Here is a 22,499-nt window from a genome sequence, read left to right as displayed (position 1 = left end):
TGACGTAAGTCAACAAAGGTCACGTGGGGCGCGGCGGCGGCGCTGATTGGCTGCGCGGACGCGGGCGGGCGGGGCGGGACGGGGGGGTCGCGGTGGCGGCGCGCGGGGTCCGCGGTGTGACACAATTACAACAACTTTGGGCAGCGGCTCCGGGGAAGTTTGTACGGGCGGCAAAACACACCCCGAGCCGCGGGGCGGGCGAGGAGGGTTCCCCCGGCTCCCCGACACCCCGGCTCCCCGCGCCGCTGGCGGCGAGCGGCGATGTAAACACCGCTCCGCCGCCATCCGCAGCCGCCACCTCCTCCTCCTCCTCCCCCGAGTCTCCAGCGCTGGGGCTCCCTCCCCCCTCCTTCCCTCCCTCCCTCCTCCGAGCAGCGGGGCTTCCCCCCGCCTCCCTCCCTCCCTCTCCCCTCCCCTCCCCTCCCTCCCTCCCCCTCCCTGCCGGCTGTTGTTGTTGTAATAAAAGTTGTGGTGTGTGTGTGTGTCGGGCACCCCGCCCCGCCCGGCGCTGGGGGGTGTTGGGGGCGCGCAGGGAGGGGGGGGTGCGATCCGCGAGTTAATTACGCTGCGTTTCCATGAAATCGTGCGGAGTGTCGCTCGCCGCCGCCGCCTCTGCTGCTCCTTTCGGTGATGAGGAAAAGAAAATGGCGGCGGGGAAAGCGAGCGGCCAGAGCGAGGAGGACTTCGCCAGCTTGACAGCCCAGGAGAGAGAAGCCCTATCCGGCCTCGACAGGTACCCGCTCCCCACTGCGCCCCGGCCGCCTCCGTGTCCCGGCTCGGCCCGCGCTCCCTCCGTGTCCCCCCGCTCCCCTGCCCGCGGCTCCCCGTGCGCCGCCGCTCCCGGGCCGCGCTCTGCCCTCGCCCGCCCGCCGCGCTGACTCTCGCTAACGCCGGTGCCTCTCTCTCCCCTCCCTCCCGCCCGCTCCCCTCCTCGCAGCCGGCTCTTCGGATTTCTGAGGCTTCATGAAGATGGCGCCAGAACGAAGGCCTTGCTGTTAAAGGTAAGCGTGAGGGTGGATGTGGAGCGGGGATGGGGGGGAGGGGGGAGAGAAACGGGGGATGGGGAGCGAGGCGGCCCCGCCGCCCCTTCCCTCGGGACCCCCGGGCCCGCACGGTGAGTGTGTGCAAGGGGTGTGCGAGGGGCACCGCCACCTCCGCGGGGTCTCTGCGCGTTGCTGCCTCCTTTGCCCCTTTCCTTTTAACGCCCCCCGCCATTCTCCCCGAGCGGGACGAGGGGAGCGTGGCCATGCGAGTGCCTGTCCAGCCCCAGGACGGGAAAGTGGCGGAGCCCGGGGCCGGGAGCGGACGGGCCGGGGGAGGGGGACCGGGGGCGGGGGGGTGGGGGGGGGGAGGCGGAGGACGAGGAGGAGGCGGCGGCGGCGGGGGGAGAGCGAGGGAGGGAGGGCGCGCTCGGCGCTGCTGACGTTGCCGCTCCCCGGACCCTCCCTCGTGATTTTCGCCCCCAGCCGCCGGGAGCGGAGCCGGGGCCGGAGCCCGCAGGGAGCGCGGGGTCCGGGCCGGGGCGGGCGCGGCGCTGAGCGGCTCTAGGAGCCCGTCAGAGTGACTTGTTTACTCTGCGGGCCCCGCTGCCTCCATCTAGCGTGCCCGGTCCTCGCCGAGCCCCGCGTCCCGCCCGCCGTCCCGGCTTGACAGGCAGCGGGGCGTCCCGCGGGCTGCAGCTGCCCGGCCCGGTGTCTGGAGAGAGGTGTTTGTCTCTGTGGAAAGTTGTTGGCCCTGTCATTTAGTTAAGTAATGGCTGCTCCTGTCGGCCCAAGATGGCCGGACAGGGAGGAGAAAGAGAAGGGGGGGGAGGTAAACACGAAACAAACACCGGGAGCGAATATGGGGAGCGTGGAGCCCCCGGTGAAGGCTGAGGGAAACTCTCCTGCGCATCCCAAGTTCTTTCTGGGCGCTTTCCTGCTGCTTTGCAGAGCCGGTGCCCTCCTTATCAACCTGTAGCACGTTCTGCTGCCCATCCGTGAGCTGCTGACAAAGGCTGTGCGGGCCGAGTGTCTGCCAGCTGTGCTTAAACACCAAACGCAGGGAAACATTCGGGTAACAGAATAAGTGGAACTGTTTTTAAAATGCTACACGGCTGAAGCAAAGGGGACAGTGCTCCTCTGGTTCCTGCTTCCTGGCTTGTTCCTGTCAGTAGCCTGTCGTTTGACACTGCTCATCCCATTGTTGTGCCCGGGTTGTATCGTGGAGAATTTTTTTTTCTGCTGCTGGTTTTGGTTGATCTGAAGATCTGACTCCGAAGCATGTTGAGTTGGATAGCCTAGGCCTTTGCTTGTGTTTGGGTGTTTATTTCTGGCAGGATTGGAAAAGCTCAATGTCAGGACGTGGGGGGAGGGGGGAGGGATGGAAGGAAAAGCAAGTACACTTTCCTTTGTGCTTATATTAAAAAAAAAAGTCTCGTGGTTTCCTTTCGATTTTCAGAGTTATTTATAAGAGCACTTCTTCCCATTAATCAAAAAGGTAGGGGAGTGACATGTCAAACCAGTTAAATAATGTACATTAACTGTTGGTGAACCAGAACTCGTGTCAGCTCTGTGAATACTGCTGAGGCTATCGGAAATATTAGACCGAATCCCATATGGGATAGAGCTTAAGGATGCCAGATAGAAAATAAAAGCTTTGTATCTCATTAGATTGTGTGTCGCATAAAATCCCTGGGTTAAGTTTTATTTTGCGTACTGTAAAATTAAGTGATGCAAGAAGCAATTCAGCCTATTAGTTGAGTTTTGTGCCTTTCTTATGTATAATGCTTTTTTTTTTAATGCCAGTCAATTGTAATTTTAGTATATACAATCTGAAGTTGTGGGGCGTTTTGATAGTTTTAAAATATGTTTCCAGAAATACCATTGTATGTTCTTTTACTGTGTTAAGCTGCAAATCCATGCAGTGAATACTAAAAAAACCCCTTAGAAAACCAAAAATTTTGCTATTTCAGTTCAGTTTTTGGATGATGTTTTGTACAGTTACGAATTGCACAGTAACTCACAAAGCATGTTCTTTGTAAAACTTGTTTCTGAGAAAGGTAGATTATTTAAGGAAGTAGAGGGATTAAAACGTTACTGTTCGGTGCAGAGATGTTAAGAGGAATTTCTTGGCTTGAACCAGTTTCGGTTTTGTTTGTGCTTTTTACTTTGAGAGAACGTGCTTGTGTTTCTGTTACCGTTAAGAAGTTGCTATTTTTAAGGTATTTTCTGCTTCATTCCTTTTCCGTGTGTTTGAAGCTTCATGCAATTTATGATCTATTGAAAGCTTTAGAAAAATTAATCTAGCAGACCACTTTAGTTCAATGTAGCAGTTATTTTTATTGTAGAAACTGTCCGAATATATGTGCAGTTAATTAATCGGTTTTACAGTGATAGCAACAAAATGTTTCCTTTTGTGCATGGAGCAACAACAGCTAACAAAGACCCTAGACTCCATAATTATGAAATCCTGACTGACTGATTTAAGAATCTACAAGGCAGCGCGTTGCTGTGCGAGATTTATGTGCAAGCGTAGCAGGTAAGGAAAACCATTGAGTCATGTTTCCAGAGGAATCCTTCACAAAGGCAGAAATTTATCAGTGCTCCCCTCGATGCAAGAGGAGCACACCCGCTATTGAACCTTTTCCAGAGGCTTCCAGGCTGTAGCAGTGAGTGCTCTGTGGGGCCTGGCAGCACTCCCTGGTTACCTGTGGTTGAGGTGGCAGGAGCAGGGTACCTGTCTGGGGAGACTGATGGGATGCCCTGGGTTGTAAGTGTTTGGGGAACAGCTCTGTTCCCTGTCTGGGTACTTGTGCAGCAGGAGTCTGTGGGCTTAAATTTGGTGCCTGGGTGCAAGAAGACACTACTTATTTTTGGTGGGGTTCACTGAGGTGTGCATCAGCTTGGAGGGGATTGCAGGAGGCCTTTGCAGTGGGAAGTTTGGTTTAATGAAGCCACACCCTGACAGGATTTAAGAAAACTGGGATCTCTTTGAGGGATGGAGGAAGCTTTGTGTCTAGAGCTTTAATTTCATTGTGGGTTCTGTTCATGCTCTAGGTCTGCAGTGCCCCGTTTTTGGCAGTTTTGCTTTTGTAGGATGTATGGGCTGTAGTATTGTGAACTTAGCTAAGCCCTGCTGCTGGGTGTAGCAAATCAAAAGGGCAGATAAGACATGAGATCTATACAATGTTATGAATTATTGAAGGTATATATTAAGGATCAGGAATATTATAATGTTGCCCCATGTACTGGATATGTGATAAGCCAAAAGAAACTTTCCTGTAACGGTGTACATGCTGGGAGTGTGTGTGACAAAGGAATGGAATTTTCTGTTGCCAAAAATTTTGTTCATTTTGCAGAAAAAAGGAGCTTGAAAATCACAGTTTGCAGTTAGTGTGGTTTTGGGGAAGAGGGGAGGGAAATTGAGAGATCACCTTTCAAACTGGTTGAAATGCTGGAAACCCAGTGTAGTCAGTCTTGTGTAGGAGAAAGTGCCCACTGTTACGCTTCTGTAGTTGACAAGAACATTAACGTGAAGAGTAAAAAAAACCCAAAACAAAAACCCTGCTGCTGTCTTGATGTCTCTTTCTCCCAGGAAGACATTCTGGCAGGAGGTGAAGCTTAAAGATTACTTGGGGGGGAGGGCGAGGATATCCATTGTATTGGAAGCAAATTGCAAAGCATTTCCTTTCTCTTTCTTCCTTCATTTTCTTTCTTCCTTTTTTTTTTGTTTTTGATTATGTTTCCAGTGTTTAGCCAAAGTTGACTTGATTGCAGTGACAAACCATCGTTTCATAAGCTGTAATTGGCATCTATACAGATGTAGGTTGATGTAGCTGGTCCGATGTATTATTGGGTATAAGATGCTTGTTAATTCCTATTCATTGAGTTTAATCAGTTTGTCATATCCTGTGGACAAAATCTGAAGCATATTTCCATTTAAAAGTATTGATGTTGAAGTCGATTTAGAGAGATGAAGTAGTTCCACACAATAAGCCATGTTTTAGTCTCTGTTACCTCTCTTGGTTTTGCGGCCCTTTTGTTTTCCAGCTGATTTTTAAAATGGTATTTCCTTTGTGTAAAGGCCACATGTGTTGACAAAATTAACAATGTGCTTATCTGTGCTTTTATGAAGCTTACAAATTCAGTGCACAGTGACAATATTCTTTCATTTTTCTTACAATTGTAGGTATTGCTTGTTTAAAAATAGTTTTGGACAGTGTGAATTTGTATTTGTTGACTTTGTCCTTTTGGTGTTGACATTAACGTTAATTTCCTACTAATCCATAATTAAATATTCTCAGTTTTATTTATAACAAATGACTTGAAAAATAATTATGCAGGAAAACATTTTAGCAGGTTAGTCTCAGTGTAGTAAAGTGGTTTTGTTTCTTTTTTAATAACTTTGGAAACATTTTGGCTTGATTTATTTTCATCAAAACAAAGAAATATTGCTTGAAAAAGAATTAAGAGTGTTTGCCTTACATAATGGCAGTACTGGGAATTGAGAAACTGGGAATTGGTACCAGGAGACATTTGTAAGGCATTCCAGGAAGTGGGCAGCCTCTCTTAATTTCTGTAAGTTTATATCTGAGTTGTTCCTTTATGTTTGGTTTGTTGGGTTTTTTTTTAATATATTCTGCATTCCCTATTGTTTATTGTCTACTGTACTGTCTGTCCTTTGGAGCAAGTTGAACTTGGATAAAAATTTTGTAAATTGCGTCATGGGTGGAACCAGTTTCCTAGCCTTTTTTGAAGGTGTCACTTTTTAAAGTGTGTTTATTGGAGAATTTTAACTGAGCCATAGATTTTTGAAAGATCAGTGGTTTTTTTGTATGCAGTTTGGCCTTTGTGTTAATAGGGTGCAGCTTTTTAGGATCCAGTTAAGGTGTGATGGGTGACACATTCTGTAGTTCTTGGTTGTACCATGTTTGTACTTGGTAATTACAGCCATAGTGTATATAATGGTTGTGTATCCTGGTACTTTAAACTTGGTTATAGATTTGCAGTATTTGTACTTCATCTGGTATTAAAAACAACTTTTTTAAATGGACATTACACAGTACTGTAAGTATGAAATACTTAACATGTTTTGATACTTTCACAACTAGTGTTCGAGGCTTTTTTTTTTTTTTTTAAATAGTGGGATTTTATTGCTCTAAACATTTATGCCTGAATGTTTTGGCTGTTCTTTAAGTGTAAAGTACAGTGTTGGTACTACTTTTTGAAGGCAAGAAAATTGATGAAGTCAGAAACATTGCACTTGTCATTTTAATGTGTTAATGAAGAGAGAAGGATGGATCTCATGTCCACAGACAACGTGCTTTTGTAGAGGTGTAATGAGGATTGCAGGACACTTGGTGTGCTGGCATTTGCATTTCAGCAAGCTTTATATTCACTATCAGGAGACTATTAATAGGGAATGTAATGTAAGAATCTTTTTTTTTGTTGATTGCATGTTACATATTATAGCTTTTAAGTATTGCTCTACTAGTCTGAAGGCTGAAGTGGTCCATTTTTCTAAGTGGTACATGTTCATCAAGTTAAGGTAATTCATGCCCTACAGACTTTAATAATCAAACAGCCAAGGAGGGCAGTGGTTCAGGATGGAGGAGAGAGGGAAATAGTGCTGTATTTTAGCAGCTGAGGAAGAGAAGTTCTGATAAATTATTTAAATTTCGAAAGTGTGAAGAAAAACTGGCAAGTGTGGGACACAACTGTTTTCATTCCATTCCAGTAATTTAACCATTGATCCTTTTGTGCATCGCGATAACCATGGCCTCTGGCTTTCAAATTTCTCTCTGGGTGAATCCAAGTACAGTGTGTGAAGAAGGAATAGAAAGAGTAAAACTTTGTCTGTGCATGGTATTATTCAGGTGTGCTTTCAGCATGGATCTGTGCCTCTTGCCAGCCTGCATAGCTGTTTGTTCACCATAGTGGGTTGAGTGGACTTGGTAATTATAGAGGTAAAACTATCTGCAAATGTTGATACCATCTGAAGTAAGTGTTGAAAGCATCTTCTAAAAGCTATGCCATATGTCTGTTACACCGTTTTAGAAAAGAGTAGATGTTTCATACTTGGATAACTTGGTGCGTGTAGAAACATTTGTTTTCATTATATTAGTGAGACGATACAAAATTGAAGAGTGTCATGGAAAATGTTTATGGCTATAAAGTGACTTTTTCCTGATTAACACTTGTCACAAGACTTTCCAGTACCATAATTATATGCCATGGCCCACTGTTTTTCTTTATCCCACTGACAATTAGGCAAACTTATGTTCTGTTGAGAAATTAAGTTCTGGTTTCCAGCCTTACAGATTCATCAGTTAAACTTAAGGTCATTCTCAGATTACAGAACAAAAGTAGTTCTTCTTGGTCCTCACCTAGTAAAATTTTTGGATAATGGGAGGGATTTTGCTGTATTTTCAACAGTCTGAAAGGGAAGGGAATGTGTATATTTGTAGTTGGAGAATACTTAAATAGCTGTGTAAAAACTAGTTACTGCTTAAAGGGCTTGGATGAGCTTCAGCAGAAATGAATTAAGGGATGGGCTGTGAGTGTGAGGTGAGTGCAGCACAGAGATGGGTGGCAGGTTTTAGTACGGGATCAGGTAATTCCAGGAGCCGAACCATTGTCCTGCTGATCCTGAATGCAGATAGGTACACGGATGCAGCTTCAGTCCTTTAGTGTCACACCTGCCTTGTATTTTACATAAAAAACTCACGTAAGTTACTTTTTTGTTTTAACTCCTTTTGGTGAAGTCCTGCAGCTGTGGTACTTGATGCCTAAGGTTTGAGTAATTTGTTTTCACAATTAAACATTGAAGTGATGCTTATTAAACTTGATGTGTCATTATAGAGACCAGTTGACTCTTTATAGAAAATGTTAGCAATGTTAATCTTGCAGAATGCTTATTTGTAGTTAAAACCAGACAGAATTGAAATAAGTGAGTCTTACATGGAGCTCTGCAAAGGCTGCCAGGATTTGTATAGGTGCATATGAGAGGATAACATTAGTACCTTACAGAACGTTTTTGGTGTGAAGAAAGAAAGGAATTGTGTTTAATATAGTTTAATCTGAGTTTGTTGGATGAAGGAAGTTCAGTAAAGCAAGAGAAAATACTTAAATATTTATTACATGTTTCCGCTTTATGGATAAGCAGACTAAAGAAATAGCCATAGTAGAGTAATTCCTCTGTGGAAGAGCTCTTCAAAAGACTGGCCTGGTTAAATGTGGGTCTGTTCAAAGCTTGTTTTCAAGATGAGTTCTACTGATACCATCACAAGTAGATTGGGCCATTTGATAGTTTGCTTGTGGACATTATATAGTTTGTTGAACTGTACATTTCTAAAAATGAGCCTCTGTTTTTCAAAGTTTCTCTGTGGTTCAGGTATTATTCTTGATACTGAATACTATTCTTTCTATTTAAAGAATCATAGGAAGGTATTTCTTATGTACATAAAATACCGTGTTAATGAACAAAACCCCCATTAAGCATATTTGGGAGTTGAAGAATATTATTTATCAGGTACTTTCACTTTGGAGTGTGAGAAGATGCATGGATCACCATCAGAGCTGTATTGACAAATTACCTTCCTTTATGGTTCTTGGATTTGCTATGTGTAGCGTTCATGGCAGAAGCTTATTTAATTAAGATGTAGAATTAAGAGCTCATTTACAGTTTCGTAAAGGGAGTGACTAAAAGTGTGTGATGAATTACAAATAGAACACTGTATGTCTGCATATGAATTTCTTTTGTGGTAAGTTGTTAAATTAATTGTTGTTTGTTAAAATGGCTTTAAATAATTTCCTTTCCTCACCGTGGCATTTGAGGATTATGATTCACTTCTCAATATTGATTGGTTATTAGTCTAAAGCAGACTGAATTGTGAATGTGCTTTTCATTAAATTTCTGCTTCCGTTTTGAGAATTTAAAATTCTGAACAATTTCAGAATATTGTTTGTAGCATTAGACAAGAGATTCATTGCAGCAGCTTTTAGAACAGGGCCAAGAGATGTAATTTTTTTTTGTTGGAATTCTTCTGTTGTTTCTACTCTAGTCCATTTTAACTTTCTGTTTAAGCAGTGTTTCCATTATCTTACAATTTGAAAACTTACCTGCACAGGAGTACAGAGTAGAATAATGAATTGAAGTTAAGACTTTATTTTTAGGTATTTTTCTTCTAGGTAACAGAATTTTAAGTATTCTCTGTTGCTTCTCATATCTTTCAGTGAAACCATCTTTTGGTCTGTGGGATGGACCAGGCTGGAGAACTGTTTCAGATCAAAAATAACCTAGTAAAAATAGAAAACTCACTAGTTTTAAATAGCCACTATTGAAGGTTAGTACTAAGAGGCTTCTGGTTGCTCAGGGCTGAGTTGGGAGGGATTCCATGGGAAGCTTCCATGGAGGATAAAGGAGCTAGTGAGTGCTGGGAGTTCTTGCAGAACTCTCTTCTGGAAGCATGAAACCAGTCCATCCCCTTTAAATGGAAGGGAAGTAGGTGGAGTAAGAGATCCTCTTGACTTAACTGCAAGCTCCTGAGGCTGCTTAAAACCAAAAGAGGAGCGTACCAGGGATGGAAAAATGAGCAAATACCCGCTGAGAACTACAAGGGCATTGCCAGAGCGTGCAGAGGTGCAGTTAGAAAAGTAAAAGCTCAGCTGGACTTGAAAGTGGCTGGAGAGGTCAAAAACTACAGGAAAGGATTTTTCAGGATTATAAACAACGAGTGTAAACAGAGGAAAATGCTGGCTCTCTGTTAAACAGGAGAGGTGAATTAGTTGCCAACAATGCTAAAAAGCCAGAGGTTTTCTGCACTTCTTTCACCTCTATCTTTACCAGCACTCTTGGGCCCCAGACCTTGGGAACAAAAATCCAGTTTCATGCACAGACCTACTGTCAGTGAAGGAATTATTGGTGTGTATGAACTATCACAGGAACTTGACCCCTGCAAATTAGCCATCTGAGGGTGTTAAGAGAGCTGGCTGGATGCTGTTGGGAGGCTGCTCTCTATAATCTTTGAGAAGTCATGGGGACTGGGGAATGTTCCAGAACACTGGGAGAAGGCTCATGTTGCCCCATCTTCAAGAAGGGTTTAAACAAGAATGCACTAAACTATCAGCTCATCAGTCTTACTTCGGTCCCAGGGAAAGTTACGGGTACGAATCCTCCTGGGCGGTGTCAAAAGTCAGATGAATCACATGATTGGGAAAAGCTGGCACAGATTGACCGAGGGCAAATCATTCTTGGCAAACTTGACTGCCTCCTAGCACAGAGTAACCTGCTTTGTGTGTATGGAACTAGTGGTGGGCATTGTCTTCCTGAGTTTCAGGTCTTTCCATGCAGTTTCCCCACAGCCTTTTCCTGGAGAAACTGGTGTGTTGTGTTCCAGACAAGGGATCTGTGTATGTGGGAACTGGCTGATGGGCAGCACCCAGAGCAGGGTGGGAAATGCTCCTTCTTAGACTGGCTGCCTGTCACAAGTGGGGTCCCCAGGGATTGATACTGGGTCACTGTTCAATACTGTCATAAGTGATCTGCATGGAGGGATGAAGTGCACCCTCATGAATTTTGTTGATGGTACCAAATTGAGTGGGGAAGTGGACCTGCAGAAAGGAGAGCTCCCCTGCAGAAAGTCCTGGATAGGCTGGAAGAATGCGCTGATGAGACCTTAAAAAGTTCAGCAAAGACAAATGTAAGGTATCATATCTGGGAGAACGTGACCCAGGAGTGCAGTGCAGTCTGGGAAGCAACTCTGTGGAAAGGGACCTGAGAGTCCTGGTGGATTTGGCCCAATAAAAATGAGCAGTGTGCTGCTGTGGCAAAGAGAGATGCTGGGATGTTGGATGCTGTATCCAGTGGGAGGCTGGATTGCATCAACAAAGGCATCACCAACAAAGACAAAAGAGTAATCATTGCACTCTACTCAGCACTGGTCAGGCTACACCTGGAATATTTGTGTGCAGTTTTGGTGCCCACTAAACAAAAAAGGTGTGGCCAGGCTGGAGAGGGTCCAGAGAAGGGCTGCAAAGATTATCAAAGGACTGAGCAGCTGCAGTGTGAAGAATGGCTGAGAGAGATCCTGGTTTGTTCAGCCTTGAAAAAATAAGGCTTGGGGGAAGATACTATCAGCATGTTCCTGTATTTAAAGGGTGCCTACAAAGAAGATGGAAACTCCATTTTTACAAGGAGTTACATTGATAAGAAGATTTAATGGGTACAAGTTACTCTTGGGGGCTAACTTCCTAATGAACACAAGAAAAACTCACAAAGAGAAAAGTCAGCCATTGGAATAATGTCTCCAGGGCAGTGGTGGATTCGCCAGTGTTGGACACTTGCAAGATGCTGCTGGACAGGGTGCTGAGCCAGCTTGTCCAGCCTGTGCTTTTGCCAAGAAAGGTTGGAATAGATGATTCTTCATGTTAAAGGAGAAACTGCTGCTTGAGCATTCTCACACCATTCAAGGAGTCACATGCATGCCACCCAAGACTGTATTTAACTTCTGGGTCTGGAGTCCCTTTGCAGTAGGAGTGTCCAGTGAGCCAGCTGATGGATGGGTGCCCCTTGCAGCTCCTTGCTCATACAGACTCTTGGACATACTTCCTCCTTTGAGCTTGACCTTGAGTTTCCTGCAGCAGAGACTCAGGCACTGGACTGGTAAAAATAAATAATTTAATAGAGTGGTACAGCAGCAGGTCTTGGGCTGGGTTCCTGCGGAGGGGGACCCAGAACAAAGAGTTCCTTGACCTTTTATACCATTTTTGTACCCTTACATTGAGGTATTCTCTGATTCTGTGAATACAGTTCATTTTGCAGACTTAAAAAGCTGTGCAGGTGCTTTGAGAGAGAGATTTGAGTGGCTGGGCTGGGTCTTGGTTGGTGTGACACTGTTTCTGTAAGGAGTATTTATAAAACTATTGCTCCTTATTTTCTTATGGAGAATGGAATTACCTCTTTTGGAAGCAGAGGTTGCCAGGACTAGATTGCATAGAATCACAGAATGGTTTGGGTTGGAAAGAGTCTTTCATACTGTCCAGTTCCAACTCTCCTGCTATGGGCAGGCACATCTCCTATCTCCCAACATCCACAGCTTCTCTTTCTTCATGGAGAGGAGGGATGGAATGGGTGCAGTGACTTGTCTTCATTACTCTCTGTAAGGGAAGACCATGTTTTTTGTGAAGTTACACTGCCAGAAGCAGATGTGAGACAGGTTCACATCTGAACGTGTGAGCAGCAGCAGAGAATGCCAGAATGTATGTAAAGGAGGACTATATAGGAGAAAACCCTGAATGGAAGGAAAGATCCTGAGGGATCTAGGTTGAGTGCTTCACGAATTATGTTTGAACCTATGACTGCTGAAAATCAGGCCACCATTTGGTTTTAGGGAAGTGGAGAAATGAAGCAGTCTTTTGGGAAGGCTTTTCAGAAAATAGTGTTATAATAAAAGGAAGACAATTTCTGTTAAAGGAAGTGGAAGAAAGGTTGCAGAAGGATACTTAGATGTGAGGAAGAGTAGGAAACCATGGAATTGAATGGGTGACTTAGTGATGCAGACCATTTTGGGGTTGAGGGGAATGGCAGTGTGAATCATAGTGGTTTTATTCTTTCCAGAAGCTACCTGAATCTTGTGCCTGGTTACCATCTAAACATTACTGCTAACTTAAGTAGCATTTAAGTGTTTGATGGTGCTGGGGCCTGCCTCAAAAGATTTGAAAAATAGGGTAAGCAGGAACAAATTGGAGATAACAAAATTGCAGAGTTTGTGTAGGGTGTGAAAAAGCTTAGTAAGAGTTACATGCTCTAAGTTCTGAGTGTAACAGAACTCTCTCCCGTTTTTGAAATAAAAGTAAGATGTTGGCTGTGTTTTCTATGTCTTTCTTAGACTGCTGCTTCCCTTTTCCCTCCTTATCCCTCAAGGAAGGGAAGAGTAAAGAAACCATAGCTTCTGCTCTTTCCTCAGGGTGAAAATGAAGGCCAAGAACTCTCATGTGTCTCTCATGACATGTTTTGCTGCCTTTAGATTTGAAGGATAAAGAAAGCTGAGCAAGTGTGGAAGATACAGATGGATATGTTGAAAGGAATAGTTTAAAGTGTGGAATTGAAAGCCTGTGTAAGGGAGAGTGATGCTGATCTAGAGAGTTTAATGGTGCAGTTTAATACAACAAAGTGTAGAAAGAGTGTAAGATAAAGTGGAAGGAAAAATGGAGAACATCCATTATATAACATCATAAAGCTTGTCATAAGCAACCTCTGGCAGGACAGAAAAAGTGGAATGATTTTGGGAAGAATAAAGAGCTGCAGAAATTAGGTACATTGGTTGGTAAACTTTAATGGAGCTTCTGGGCATGTTACAAATACAGTAACTGAGGGTAGATTTTACACACCATGGTTCTCAAAGCTTCATATGTTCTTAGTCTCTGGTGTGGTGCACAAAAATGTGTTGTTTTCTGAGGATTTTTAATCTCTCCTGGGCTTTAATGGTTGGAAGGGCAGAACTTTTGAATTTGTGATTTTGTTAACTTGTAAGTTTTCAAGAGTGGGAGACTACAAAATTCTGAAGGACTATCAGATTTCAAGTGTTACCTGTTAAAATTATCAACAAATAAGGCTTAAGGGTCTTTTTTGCTACTGGAAAAATGTTTTTTACTTGATTTTAAGCAGAAATGAGTGTTCATTTGTTCCTTTTTTAATTCAGAGGAAAGGGTGAGTATAGCTTTTACTCCTTATAATTTCTGAAAAATAAATTATAGTAAGAAGCTGTACAGCTAATTTTGAATCAGAACAGTACATATACTTCTGTACTCCTTGCTTAAGAGGAAAATACTAAAAAAAAAATATTGTGCATGGAAACAAAACTGGAAGCATCAGGTGGTACAGAGATGTGTGTCTGAGCCAGCCTTTTCTGGTGCCTCTATGAAACCCCTCAAATAGACTTAGAATAATGGAATATCCTGAATTGGAAGGGACCCACAAGGATCATTGAAGTCCAGCTCCTGGCCCTGCCAAAACCAAACAAGACCAAAAATCCCACCCTGTGCCTGAGCCTAGATACACATCCTACCTTTAGTATAAGAGCACATGGAATTTAACTAATAAGTTACGTTTTTGTAGTTGAGGGCTTTCTTAACTGTAGTTACTGTGTGGAGGAAATTCATTGTTGAAATGGCTTTAATGCCTCCTGGTTTTATTAGGGGGAGGATTTGGAGGTGTTTATGCTTATAGCAGAGTTAATTTTTGTTGCCTAGGTAAGATGAGATTGCAGAACCCGTCAGAGTCTGTGTTAACTAATGAGCAGAATTAGGTCTCATTTTCTGCCTTTAAAGGTCTTTGTTAACTTACAAGTTCATGTGTTAAAAATTTATTAGTTCTGACAATTTTCTGGGATTAGTTATACTCTGTCCATCTTTGCTAAATTGGTGGGATTTTTTTTGCTGTACAGTCTCAGTACAAGTAATTTTTAGAAGTTTATTTGACATAAATAACTTGAAAGAAGTGCTAATGGTTGAACGGAAATCTGGAAAGGAGACATTTGCTATGTAAAAAAGGTGGAGAGCACAGCAGAAGCTGCACTGTAGTATGGAAATACATTGGAGGCAGATGTATTTGGGACAGCTGAAAGAATTGTGGAAGATGGTGTAAGGGTTCCTTAGGTAATTGTGGATGGTGGGGATATGATCATTGTGTAGGACTGTGATGCCTGATCTTGGAGATTGTCTTCAGTTATTCTGTGAGTGCAGATGAGTTCAAACTCTGTGAGGAAAAACGTGGAATTGGAATGTTGCAGTCTGTTTATTCCCTGCCAGTAAAAACGCTGTCATCTTAAATTGTGTTTTTATTTATTATTTGATTTTCTTTCGTGGTGGTGGCTTGTTTTTTGCTTTTGAATGGTAGAATGTTTTCCTGTAGTGCCAGTTGCAAACTTGGAGCTTGCTCGAATTGTGGCCAAAAATCTGAGAACAATGAAGACTCCATTATGTGCAGTGAGAAAGGAACGTTTGTACTACTTGCTTTTAATTGCTAATTAAGCCAAGTCCTCAGTAGTTGGAAAGAATGGAATAGTTTATGCCCTCTGCTTTAGACCATTTGCTACTCGGTTGTGGAGAATGGTGGAAGGGGTGCTTTTTATTATGATTTCTGGATGAAAGTGAAAATGCGTAAGAGCAGTCATTTTTCACAAGCAGCTCTCAGGATTCAGGGGATATGTGGTGCCTGTGGAACTGAGGAACAGTTTAGGACTTCTGTGCTGCTGGAGAAGGTCAGGCAACATCACCTGCCCCATCCTCAGCACTCTGGGTTTTGCTTGACTGCTCTGTTTCAGTTTCTGTATTCAGTTCAAAGGTAATTTTTATTTTCCAGATGAGCAGCAGGGATATTCTAGAAAAAGCCTGTTCATCTTTTGAGATTATTTTAATTTGTTCTTGATTATTATTTTATCTTTCTTAAGATCAGAGAATGAAGCTGCCTTAATAGAGTGCAGCACTAGTTCCAGTGCATTAGTACTCACTTACTTTAAAGATTCTCCAGCACAGGTAGGTAGGAATTTCTGACTCCGGGAAACTGTGCTTCCAGAGGGATTGGTAAGCAGATATGCAGATTTACCAACTGAAACAGGAAAACAAGTTTCAACTACAGGTCATTTCACAACTTTTTCCTCAGGGCTTTCTCACTTCCACAGCCAGAACTCAAAAATGGAACAAACTGATTTAGAGCAATTCATTAATGAGTAGCTTAAGGTCTGTCAGGCTTCAGACAGCTGGAAAGGAGAAGGAACACGCTCCTGCTCCAGTGGCTTCATTTTCATGATTTTTCTGCAGTTTTTGAGAACTTTTCCAGATTCTTTTCATGTCATGGCGGAAATGAACTCATTCTCAAAAGGAGATTGCCTTATTAACTTGGCACCTTGTTTGCAAGCAATTTCTTTTTCTAAATAAAAAAAGTAAAATTGCTACGGAGTAGTACTTACAGGTACCTGGGTTTAAGAAGGCGTGTGCTGTCAAATTTGGACAACCTCTTGGTGCTGATGCTCCCACGTGGATCTCAGGCTGTGCTGCTGTAGCTGTGCTGGCATTTCCTCTGCTCTGACAGGAGTTTCTCTGTTGGCATCGCTGCACCATCACCTGCAGCGTCAGAATCAAGCCCCCCTAGAGCTCTCTGCTGCTGCCGTAGTTGAAGGGTTGTACCAAGGTGTGTGATTTGCTTACCCTCGTGTCTGAACATGGTGGAGCTGGTTTTTGTGAAGCAGCAGTGATGTCTGCAGCTGGGGCCTTCGTGTGCTGTTGGGGTACTACTTGTGGGAAATGAGTTTTGTGGATCAAAACTGCAGTGTGAGAGGAATGACCATTATTGTTTAGGTGGCAGGTAGAAAAACACTATTAAATAGCAGATGCATTCATAAGATGATGCAGCATTTATGTAACTTCATAGCGCTTGTTAAATTGGTAATTCATTTAAATAGAAATTCACATTTTCCTAGAAATTCACAGACACTGAACAAGTAGGGGAAGGTACTGTGATACTGCCTCTCCTTCCACAGTCAGATAAGGGAGTCGATTTAGTTGCTACTTCTGAATAGTTTTTGTTTTTAGTGTCAAGGTGAATTTTATTCCCTGAAATGCACATTTGAAGTGAAATGTTGCATTTCCTTCCTGCACATAAATCAGAATCTTGGCATTTGATTATCCCTATTTGGTTGGACCTCTTGCTTTGCACATAGAACTTAAAGGAAGATTCCCTTAGTTTTGGAGAAGGAATACCTTTTGGGAGGCACAGTTGCACAGCACCTGGGATTCAGCTGAAATGAGAGGTAAAATTCCCATTGCCAAGTGGCATTTACCATTAGAAAAGTGCCCATGGGGGTTGTACCTACATGTCTCTATGAAGCTGTAAATCTGTGTAAGTTATCTTGTCTTTGACAGAAGCTCCATTGCTGGTGTAATGTTGCCATCCTAACCTCCCCAGCAAGTTAAAAGATTAATTTTTTTGTGTCCCCTATCGTGTTGTTGTTGTCCCCCACCCACAGCATTTTTAGCTCTGGTTATCTTAAATTCTGCATGCACCTGGCTTCCTGTCATGTAAGTGTCATGATGTGTGTGGTGTTAGTCATAAGGGTGCATGTAGTGCTCTGAAAAGATGTAGGTGAGCGGGAGACAGTCATTAATTATAGAAAAAAATAGTTTCAAACTGTTTATTTTCAGTAATACTAAATTCTCCACCTTTCCTCAAGTCTACTGCTATACTTTGCTATTAATGTGTGAATAAATATATGAAATTAACCTAATTAATTGTAATAGCACATCTTAATATATACATATCTTAGAATGATCCTCAGTAGCTCTCTCTTGGATACTGTCATACACGTATTTAGTATTTTATTTCAGTGCATGTAGCCTGCATTATCTGTGGGGAAATCCCTTTAATTTAGTGTCATCTACTTTCATGCAAGCAGACTGCAAAGACTGTTCTGTCTGAGCTCTTAGAGGTTCTTGTCCTGTGTTCTCAATGAAGGAAATGTTGAGACTCTCTACAACTCCCTGAGAGGAGCTTTTAGCCAGGTGGGGGTTGGACTCTTTTCCCAGGGAACCAGAATTGGTCTTTCCCAAGCTTAAACAATTCCCTGATACCTTGAGCCACATCATTAAATGAGGAAGTTGTTTTATGCTTATCTTCTCACATACTTGACTACTATAACCAGTAGAAGGAGGATCTCCGAAGATTTTGGGAAGTAGCCCATATTTGTGACATGAATATTCCTATTAATTGTTCATTGTAAATATAGACTTCTAAAATATGAAAGATTTTGCTTCCGGCAGGCTGTATAGGAGGTGAAGGAAAGATCAGAGGATGGAGAAGGCTTGCAGTGCTAAACTTGGGTTAAGAAGCCATCCCTTAGGGGGAATTCCACCCTGTAATGGAATTTTTTTTTCTTTTTGTTTTGGGGCTGCTCTAAATTGCAAGCCTCCTATATCTGATGTCTGCCTCACCTGGAGATCTGTCGGTCAGATACAAACTGACCTATTTGTTGCATCTGGCACATGAGGTCATGGAGTAGGTGACTGCTGGTGGTTGTGAGTGAGTCCTGGAAATGAAGGAGATGCGAGCTGATCTTCTTGGGGGAGTTTTGAATGTACAGCCCGTAAATCCCTTTAAACTCTAGCAGAGTTTTCAGAAGTTTTTTTTTTTTTCATTTCAGGAGAATGAAGGGATGTTTGAGAATTGCACAGTATCATTTACCTAATGATGGCTTAGTCACATGTAGTCCTCCTGGAATGTGACTGAGATTGTTGTAGCAAAATAAGGATTATTTCTTTTGTTCTTCCTTTTCGCTGAAGACTCCCTGTTACCAGCACAGAATTTTGGTGTATGCAGTGGATTTTGTTCTGTGATATCTTGTGACCTTCCAGACTGGTCTTGCAAGACTTTTGGAATCAGCAAATGAAGTTCTGCCCATGGGCATAAATTTAACTCTTGACTTCCATGGGTGACACTTTTTTTTCAGGTCTGTAATGTGCATGTGCTCTTTGCCACTGTCTGCACCTGAAGCAGAGCTGCTCATGTCACAGTTCCTAGGCTGCTTTCTGGGAAGACCCAGCTCTTCCTTTTTCCCTGCTTGTTTTTTCCCCATACCCAGTGATCTACCTCCCTACATCAACTTTGAGATTTGCATGTCATTCTTGTCTGGTGCAGCTGCTGGTGGTTATGGTGGCTTCGGTGTCCCTGCCTGTAGAAGGCAGTGCTAAATAAATCACAGTGGATTTCTTATGGCACAGAAATATTTCCTCATTTCATCATTGGCAGTCAGGCTCACGACAGTCCTCAAGGGAAAGCATAATGTAATAGTTCATACTTTTGTGCTTAATACCTTGACTGTAGAATACAGCTGCCATCAATGCAGCTGGAATACCAACAGCTGCTTTCCAGTGCCCTGTGTCATCTTTGTGGGCAGAACTGTGTATTTCCTGTTTTCAGGACATTATTTAGTTGCTCTGAGCCTTCTGGGGGGCCTCACACAAGATTCTGCTTGCTAACAAACTGTGTTAAATTTTATTGACAAAGGTCTTTTCACTTTATATTTTTATACTTAGCATGTCACTCTGAAAACCTGTTTTGCCAGCCCAGAGCTACAGTTTCTATTTAAAAGGTGTATTTTGTACAGACAAACTGTACAAAAATAGGGATAGTGATATCACTATCAGTAGCTTTCACTGTGATCGCTGGAGACAATGGTGGCTTTCTGATAGTGAAAGCAAGTAGCATCATTAGGACATCAATACTGAATACAACCCTTTTCAAATTTTAAAACACCACACCAGATCTAGACTTGGGTTGATGAAAATGGATTTTAAATCTACTATTTAATTTTTGAGTCCTGTAAAAATATGACAGCAGAATCTGACTGTAATGCTGCATTTTGCTGGATCTGCTGTTGCTTTTGTCATTTGCTTTTAGTCTTGTTCATAATATTTCTGTTTTGGAGAGAAAAATCGTCATTTCTTTACTTCAGAGAATTAAGACTATTTTGAAATAATAGGTGACAATGGCTGCTTATATGTGTTGAAAAAAAGCAGCAAGTCTGAGTTCAAAGCCTACCAACCAGATAAATGATGCAGCAAAAAGTGAATTATGTGTCTGCTCATCTGAAAGTGGGTGGGGTGACATCTTTGTAAAAAAAAAAAAAGGGTTGTGAGCCATTACTTGGAACATACATTAGAGAACTTGGGACTGTAGCTTAGTGTTACAGAACTTTTTAAAATGTGTGACCACGATGATTGCTGAGGGCCTGGCTATCTTGTAGCACGTTGGTGTTATCTCTGGAGGTCAGAGAGCTCATTCTTGGGTGCTGTGCTATGGCAAGCAGTGCATGTTGGGCATGAGACATCCAAAGATGGTCAAGAAGTGATATCCAGTCTCATTTCTGTTGGGGTTTGGTGGGGGGAGGGTGCTGCTTGTTTGTTTGTTTTGTTGTTTGTTACCTCTTTATTTGCTAACAAATTTATGAATAACAGTTTATTATTTTTCTTCAAAGCCATTTTCATTTTCTACATGATGTTTTGAAAACACGTCACAGAACGTGTAATGCTGCTGAGATTTGGTCAATATTCTTTTACTCTTTAATTTTTCTTCCCTGTGGAGTTGTTAAACTAAAACTTTTTTTGAAATTTTGTAGAATATTATTTCACAAGAGGGTTTTGAAAAGCAGTAATCTTTGTGTAAAAGAAAGCTGGTTTGTATGAGGATGGAAAGCTTCGGTTGTGAAGTGGTACTGATGTACCCACAGTGTTAGTACTTGTTATATTGGAATAATGCTGAAATTAAAGCCAAAATATAGTCTGAACGACCATAAGAGGTGGGTTTGGTTCTTCAAAAACTATATATATATTTGCTAAAGAATTGCATTCCTTGATTAACTGAAATTTAAAATTGAGATCCTCTAGAGAGACTCCAAGCATTGAATCTCACAAGTATTTATGTTGTTGGAGCTAAGACAGGTATCAGATACTGTCTGTAGGTTTTGGTTGTGTGGTTATTCTCTTTACTTACAGCACGTTTGCCTCCTGTCTGGACAGTAAGGATGTGGTAGTTCAAAGTATTAAGGAGTTAATTTTACCTAAAGTTTCTCAAATACTCTTATACAGAAGTGCCTCAAGGGCATAAGCCCTTTGCTTAAAAATTCAGCTATTTATAATAAGTATTGGTATTGGTCTGTTCTCACTTGAATACAAATTGTTTCAGGTCTGTAATGTCCTGTGCAGAGTCTTCTGAGTGGGAACACAAAAGAATACATAGGTTTATAGGAGAGGTTCTAGTTGTTTTTCAAGCCTGTTCCTTCACGTTGCATGTGGCTGTGTCACAGATACACAGGTATATGTAATAGCATTATATCAATGAAAATTGCTGTCTTAGATGTGATACCAAAGAGTACTTAAACCCTTTTGCCTCTATTGTTTACATTAAATACTGTTCAGGAACCTGATTTTCTGATTCTTCAAATACTTTTTAAATTTTCAGTCTAAAATTATACACATTTATTTGGCAACGTTGTTAGGCTGAAATAATTCTTCTTTTTTCCTGGTGTTTGTCCTGTTGGTACTTGCAGAAAAGTCATACTAGCTTTTGATTTGCTAAGGTAAATAATTGGAGATGCTTAGACTTCCTTTTACAGGAGAGACTCTTCTTTCGCCTTATCCCTCCAGTTCTCTTCTAATTTTATTTAATTTCTATCTTTACTGAATGCAGGGAAATTGTATAGAATCTGCTGAGATGATACTACTATTTCTGCTTTTAGAACAGGTTTTTCTCTGTCTCTTCTGCGAGAGCTTGGAAACTGAAGTGCCAGGAAGCAGTTTCAGAACAAGATGGTTCCCTGCAGTTAATGTGTGGAACTGCTGGCCATCCAGTACTGTTAGTGTGAGATGAGTGGACGTGGTTTTAGAAAGTGGTGGGGAAAATTAATGGAAGGAAAACCCATCAGGAGCATTCCCTGCCTGTGCCCGGGAAGGTCCTGCACTTAAATTGATGTAGTCTGGAAAAGTATTAGGAAAAAAACACCAGTGTATGCTAAGCTCTTTCTTTTGCTGCTTTTTCAACAAAGTGAGTTCATGTAAAAGCTGCGTTAACCTTTTATTTATTGCTATTTTAGTCCATGTGCTGTTGAAGTAAATACAAAGACAGGTTGCTGCACAGGGCTGACTGTTGGTCTGACTTATTGTCATCTTATTTTAACTTCGCTGGAAATCTGTCCTCTGTTGAGCTCCAGAATTCTGTATGCTTGTTTTCTTCTGCCTTATGCTGGCAGCATATACTCATCTTGGTTTGTTGTGTTATAATCCAGTCATTAATGTACATGGGATTTTTTTTTTTAGTAGTTTTAGTAAGCCTATTGCAGAGTTCAGGATCTTACGTGGCTGCATAATGTTTTACTGCTACGTGTCTCCCAGACTGCCTTTCAAAATCCATCTGAGGGGTGTGGTTTGGAGTTGCAATGGCCTTACTTCATTTACAGTTGATAAACCTAAAATAAGACCATAAATTCAGTCCAAAGGCCAGTACCTTATCACGGCAAATTATGGAGATAATTATAGGATGATAGGCTACCCCCAAGAAGTGTAGTTAATATTACAGCAGTTCACCTTTTATGTTGAATTTTGTGCTACTTAGACACTATAAAACACCTGTGAAAATGGATTTTAGGTAGAGGTTTGCCTGACTCACAAGAAAAACAAAAGCGTGTTCACCTGTTGAATGTGAAGCAAACGCAGAAGTCTGACCCAGAGTCTCAAATCTCATGCCATTACTGCACAGAAGGAATAAATTTTGACAAATTTACTCCTGCTGCACGTTTTGCAGTGTAAGGGCACTGTGGCAGCGCTATGGCAGAAAGGAGAACCAAGTTGAAGCTGTGCTCCTTTGAGTCTGCCTGCGTCCCCTCATCTGGGAGGCAGGGAAGTAAAATCAACAAGTTTTAATGTTCCACAAAGACTTGGAGTTTTTCAAGTTATCTCACCGCAAAAGAAGTT

The 22,499-nt window shown here is 42.3% G+C and overlaps 1 protein-coding gene across 10 annotated transcripts in view; it reads left to right on the top strand.

The window, feature by feature from the left end:
- Nucleotides 1-441: 441 nt before the first annotated feature.
- Nucleotides 442-22,499, top strand: part of KDM6A (lysine demethylase 6A) — a 152,375-nt gene continuing 130,317 nt past the window's right edge. For 6 of the 10 annotated variants that reach the window (XM_069024782.1, XM_069024485.1, XM_069024561.1 and 3 more), the window contains exons 1-2: nt 442-733; nt 938-1,001. In XM_069024782.1, the coding sequence (XP_068880883.1) occupies nt 576-733; nt 938-1,001 (222 nt within the window). In that variant the 5' untranslated portion in view covers nt 442-575. The remainder of the gene's footprint in view (nt 734-937; nt 1,002-22,499) is intronic. The other 4 variants (XM_069024842.1, XM_069024644.1, XM_069024706.1 and 1 more) reach the window with 1 other exon arrangement.

Source organism: Aphelocoma coerulescens, chromosome 1 (assembly GCF_041296385.1).
Source record: "Aphelocoma coerulescens isolate FSJ_1873_10779 chromosome 1, UR_Acoe_1.0, whole genome shotgun sequence".
In the NCBI taxonomy this organism is placed as follows: Eukaryota; Metazoa; Chordata; class Aves; order Passeriformes; family Corvidae; genus Aphelocoma; species Aphelocoma coerulescens.
Note: the sequence above shows the minus strand (reverse complement) of the source record. Positions and strands in the feature narration are given on the sequence as shown.